This window comes from Podarcis gaigeae (genome assembly GCF_964106915.1).
Source record: "Podarcis gaigeae genome assembly, chromosome: Z".
NCBI classification, from domain to species: domain Eukaryota; kingdom Metazoa; phylum Chordata; class Lepidosauria; order Squamata; family Lacertidae; genus Podarcis; species Podarcis gaigeae.
In genome coordinates, this window is record NC_139691.1 from 33643814 (window position 1) to 33649813 (window position 6000).

A 6000-nucleotide genomic window follows, 5' to 3' on the forward strand; every position below is an offset into this window, starting at 1 on the left:
GGTCTTATTGGAGCAGCCCAGGACCTTCCTACACACTGCCCAGGCTTGTGCCATGGGGAGGTTATTTTGGCGCTGCTAATGCAGTGGTTTGACTTCACCTCGAGAGGCACACTCCATTGTCTCTCGAGACAAACAGATGCCAACAAATGGCAGCATTGATAAATCCTGCAAATACAGTGATAAGACACACTCTCCTTCCTCCTATACCACCTCTCCTGAAAACTCTTATTTAGGCACACTTTTTCAGAACTTTGCTTTTACTCTGGTTCCAGCTGCTGCTTATATGGTTGAGTGCCATCTACTTTTTCTTTTTAAAATGGTTCTACTTTTTTAAAAAAGGTTTTATTTAATTACAAGGTTTTGCTTTTGTATTTTGTTATGTAAGCTTTTTTGTGTACTTCAGTAATGAGTAAATAAGCAGGATATAAAATAATATATATAAAATAGTCGCTCAGATTCTGAAGGAGGTAGACTCCACCGTGGGAGCAGGGCCGGGACGGGAGAGTGCTGGAGTCCTGTCTAGTCATGTTACATGGGATCAATTACAACCTGTTACCTCCGAGGATGCGGACAGGCTGCTTGGATGCTTGAAACCAACCACCTGTCTCCTTGATCCTTGCCCATCCTGGCTAATAAAAGCAAGCTGGGAAGGGCTGGGTGATGGGCTCTGTGGGGTAGTGAATGCTTCTCTCTGCGAGGGAGCCTTCCCAGACCTGCTGAAAGAGGCGGTCCTTAAACCTCTTCTTAAAAAAACATCTTTAGACCCGGCCAATATGGCCAACTATCGCCCCATCACAAATCTACCATTGTTGGGCAAGGTGATTGAGCGGGTGGTTGCTGAACAACTCCAAGGACGCCTGGAGGATGCGGACCATTTGGATCCCTTCCAATCGGGATTCAGGCCTCACCATGGGACTGAAACTGCCTTGGTCGCGCTGGTCAATGATCTTTGGTGGGCTAGGGACAAAGGTGAGAGCTGTTTTCTAGTTCTGCAGGATCTCTCAGCAGCCTTTGACACCATCGACCATAACATCCTTCTGGAATGTCTGGAGGGGCTGGGAGCTGGGGGCACTGTTATACAGTGGTTCCATTCCTTTCTCCTGGGCCGTGTCCAGAAAGTGGTGGTGGGGGGATGAGTGTTCAGACCCCTGGGCTCTCACTTGTGGGGTGCCTCAGGGTTCCGTCCTCTCCCCCATGCTTTTTAATATCTGTATGAAGCCACTGGGAGAGATCATCAGGGGGTTTGGGCTGGGTGTTCATCAGTATGCAGATGACACCCAGCTCTACCTCTCTTAAATCAGAACCAGTGATCAGAAGGTCCTGTGTGAGTGCCTGGAGACGGTTGGAGGATGGATGGCAGCTAACAGATTGAGGTTGAATCCTGACAAGACAGAAGTACTGTTTTGGGGGGACAGGGGACGGGCAGGTTTGGGGGACTCCCTGGTCCTGAACGGGGTAACTGTGCCCCTGAAGGATCAGGTGCTCAGCCTCAGAGTCATTTTGGACTCACAGCTGTCCATGGAGGCGCAGGGTAATTCTGTGTCCAGGGCGGTTGTCTACCAGCTCCACCTGGTACGCAGGCTGAGACCCTACCTGCCCACAGACTGTCTCGCCAGAGTGGTGCATGCTCTAGTTGTCTCCTGCTTGGACTACTGTAATGTGCTCTATGTGGGGCTACCTTTGAAGGTGACCCAGAAGCTGCAATTAATCCAGAATGCAGCAGCAAGACTGGTGACTGGGAGTGGCTGCCGGGACCACATAACATGGGTCCTGAGAGATCTGCATTGGCTCCCAGTACGTTTCCGAGCACAATTCAAAGTGTTGGTGCTGACCTTTAAAGCCCTAAACGGCCTCAGTCCTATATACCTGAAGGAGCATCTCCACCCCCATCATTCAGCCCGGACACTGAGATCCAGTGCCGAGGGCCTTCTGGCGGTTCCCTCAATGCGAGAAGTGAGGTTACAGGGAACCAGACAGAGGGCCTTCTCGGTAGTGGCGCCCACCCTGTGGAACACCCTCCCTTCAGATGTGAAGGAAATAAGCAACTATCTTATCTTTAAAAGACATCTGAAGGCAGCCCTGTTTAGGAAAGTTTTTAATATTTAATGCTGTATTGTTTTTAACACTTGATTGGGAGCCGCCCAGAGTGGCTGGCGAAACTCAGTCAGATGGGCGAGGTATAAAAAATAAAGTTTTATGATGGTTGTTATCAGGGCAAAGCAGGCAGGAAGGAGGTCTGGCAGCTGTGTCCAAGGAACAGGGCCTTTTCAGCTGTGTCCCTGCAGCTATGGAACTCTCTCCCCTTGAAATACGCTGTCCTTGGTAGTTTTTAGGGAACCTTAAAAAGCCTTGTTTGTTTGTTCCGCATTGCTCCAGATGTGGGTGTCTAATAGGCAGTAGCCTCTATTTTTAGTCTAACACTGGTGTAGCTGGCTGTGATGTATTGATTTATAATTTGTTAATTGCTGCTGCTAGGGTGGTGATTATGTTGTGTAAAACCACTTAATGTGGTTTTAAACGTTACAAGCCACCATGGGAAAGTATTGTAATTTGAATGGTGCCTACTTTATTAAGTGCATAAAGGATTCAGGGTCTTCTGACTGCATTGGCCCTGACACGGGGGTTGATCTCTGCCACCTATTTGTATTCATGAAGTAGAGTTTTATTTGTCTCTGATTGTCCAGCAGTTCAGTTTTTCACCTGTTGCCCTCTGAAGCAACAGACTGAGAATTGCTATATATTATCTGTTAGAGCAGCCCAGACATCTCTTTGCTGCCTTCTCTGCATTCCTCTCTGCATCTCAAATACATTTTTTTTTTTTTGAAAGAAACAAAGTCTCCCCTCACATTTTCCTTCTGTTATGCCTGCTCTCATTCTTCCTCTTCCATTCAGTGATAGATTATGCGGTTTGTACGCCAAAGGTCCTCAGTTCAATCCCTGGCATTTCCAGTTAAAACAATCTCAGGAAAAGTGCACGAAAGGCCAGTCTCCTGCCTGAGCTGCGTGACACCTGCTGCCAGTCAGGGTAGGTGATGTGGACAAATCTCAAACTTGCAAAACACAACTGTCTATATTCTTTCCTTGTTTGCAGCTGGAACTGTGGGATGTGGCTGACAGGGTGAATCTGGGACTGATCCCCACGTCGGAGGCAGGATGGCCAATCGCCTGCCGGGTTTTGCGGAAAGATGTGGGTGGGATCCTACATATCCACCAGAATGTGGAATCCTTTCCAGTGAATGCCCTTAGGCTGCACCACAAGCCACATCAGGATCAACCTCGCGAGCAGCTTCCAGTGCAAGCGGTATCCAACGTACAAGAGGACAAGGTGGCCCTTGCAGACCACAGTATTCTGCAGGATGCAGGAAGGAAGGGCCTGGCTCTCTCAGCCAGGGGCGAGTGGCAAAGGTGGGCAGAGGCCACAGCAACCCAGATCAAGACTTTGCTTCAGGATTTGGACGGGAAGCAGTGGAGGACAAAAATCCTGCACATTGAGCAAGTGAAATCTTACGCCCCTCACGTTCACCACCTGGTCTTGGATTTGGACTGCCGGCCCCTTATGTAGCACACAGGTAGTTAGTTGGCTTTCCTACAGGAGCAGCACTAGGAAAAACATCCCCCATCTTTATAGGTCTGAGGGCACATTTGGGAATCTGAGGAGCTGTCATAAGCAGCCATTTTGCAGAAGTGAAGACTGGTGAGGCTCAGAACGTCTGCCCTAGACAGGTGAAACAACTGCAACCTTCCCTGCTCAAGCCCCAAGTAAAACACAGACAAAAAAGGAGGAGAAAACCACTTCCCAAACAGCAAAAGCAAACAACAAAACGAAAATAACTTGCCTAAAAATAAAAGATAAGGAGGAACTGGGGGTCTGGTGAGGGCCTCCAATGTGTTGTGGTTCCCACAGTCACTGCGTTGTGGAATCTAGCTCTAGAACATGGTCTTTTCTTCATGGCACTAGAGGAAACAGCTTTGGGTTTGGGCAGCAGAAATGCATGTTGTTCTTTTGGATCTGCATGCAATTCTTCACTGCCATCCTCTTTTATCCCTAGTGATATGATTGCTGTTGTTCATCTTGGGAGCGTTCTGGCAGGAAAGGGGGCCAACTTATCTCCTAAAACCTTGCTGTGAGCATTGCGTTTTCTCCAACTAAATTATACTCTGTTTTCAATGGACCAGCCCAGTACAGTTTTTCTAGAAAAAGAGGTGCCAGAACTCACCATGAACGCCTCCATTGTTCTCTTAGAATTGCAATGGTGCCCACCTGAGAGGTGCTGGAACTGAGCCCTGGACCTACCCATGAATTTCAGTAGGTCTACTTAGAATAGGACTAGCATTGGCTACAATCCAATCTTTAGGATGCTGTTGCATTTTCACTCATCTTAACATGAGGTCACTGACAATCTGTACATGAGAGGTTGCCAGCTTTTTTGACCCCTGGGCATGCTTGCAAACCAGAGAAACTGTTGTGGGCACCACATGCTCATCTCCACACCCCTTGTAATGAAACACACACCACAGCCTGTTCAGTTTGCTATAGCAGATTCCTTATTTCAAGCCTAATTTTAGCAAAGGGAGAGGACGTCCCAAGCACCAGGGAAGTCCTTTCCAGGCATATGTGTGCCCCTGGGAGCCAGGTTGGCAACCCCTGCCATACCCTGTATTTACAGGAGTTGGCAACTGAAAGTCTGTGAGCAAGGTGAGGTCTACGGATGACCATTTGCTGGCCCATTAATCTTTGGTGGCATCTCCTACCTGCTTCCTCTTTTCTTCCCATTTTGCCCCTTCTTACCTTTGGAATATCCTGGAAGAAACCTAAAGGACCCCTGTGTCCTGCAAATGGCAGAGGGAAAGTGCTTTCACAGAGGAAGCAAAGGCATGGGAAGTGCAGTGGGGGTGGAATATTTGATTCCATCTAGTGCCCACCTTGCTTGTGCTAAGAATACCAAACTTTTACTGTTTTCATTGCCTTGGCAGGGCAGCATATTTTTTTATTTGGGTGCCAGCCAGTAGTACAAGGATGCCTCTGAGTAGATCAGGGTGAGGTATTAGCCCTTGGTGCTTTACCCAGGCAACACCTCTTCTTTATATTTTATCGGGGTTTCATTACTTTTCAACAAGCATCTTTTAACTTTTTGTAGTTTATCTGTATAGTTTCAATTTGTGTAAGTCCTGGTCTGGGAAAATGGTGGGGCACAAATAAATAATAAAAACATTTTTTTTTAAATTGGCTCTGCTCCATGTCCTCCTTGAGTGGTTTTGCCTGGCTGGAATGTGCCCTTGAACGACAATAATGTGTCTTGCTTGCCTGGGTGGAGAGAGGTGTGTGAAGAAGCCTTGGGCTGCTTGAACGTAACCTACTGCTGCCTCTAGCAAGCTTGGGCCCCCAGATGTTGTTAGGCTGCAGGTTGCAGCATCCTTGACCATTGGGCCAACAACATCTGGGGACCCAAGGCTACATTACTGTACAGAAGGTAAGGGTTGCATCCATTGCTTTGCCCCCTTTTGCCTCTATTCAGTCCACCCCTGGAAGGTTTCCCAAGAGGCAAAGTGGCCCTCGGGCTGTAAAAACTTCCTACCCCTGGACATGGGCGTAGCCAGGATTTTTGTGGGGGGGGGCAGTCCTTTTGTTGGGAGGAGCAGAACCTCAATTACCTATGTATTTTTATTTATTTTTATTGATGGGGGGCAGCTGCCCCTCCTTGCCATCCCCTGGGCTACGCCCATGTCCCTGGAATAGAGCAATCACATGCAAATGTCTTGGCGCAGCTATGGAAGTGTGTTTCATTTGTATGGGTTTAAACTAGAGTAACATTTCTGGGAAGTTACTGTGCCTGGAAATTGGGGAGCAGAAGGTAAGTGCAGGTAAGCCCTGAATGTTCAGAGTAAATATAGGCCAGGATTCCTGTTTGTGCTCCGTGAGGCATCGTCTCAATCTGGGATGTGCAACCTCTGCTTTTTTGCCTCAATCTAATCTCCTGCCTGCCCGCAGGGTAGCAATGG

General features: G+C 48.1%; 1 protein-coding gene across 3 annotated transcripts in view; it reads left to right on the forward strand.

Moving 5' to 3' along the window:
• TRMT12 (tRNA methyltransferase 12 homolog) overlaps positions 1–5234 on the forward strand; it is an 11335-nt gene extending 6101 nt beyond the window's left edge. For all 3 annotated transcript variants that reach the window (XM_083722964.1, XM_083722965.1, XM_083722966.1), the window contains exon 8: positions 3092–5234. In XM_083722964.1, the coding sequence (XP_083579090.1) occupies positions 3092–3562 (471 nt within the window). In that variant the 3' untranslated portion in view covers positions 3563–5234. The remainder of the gene's footprint in view (positions 1–3091) is intronic.
• Positions 5235–6000: the final 766 nt, after the last annotated feature.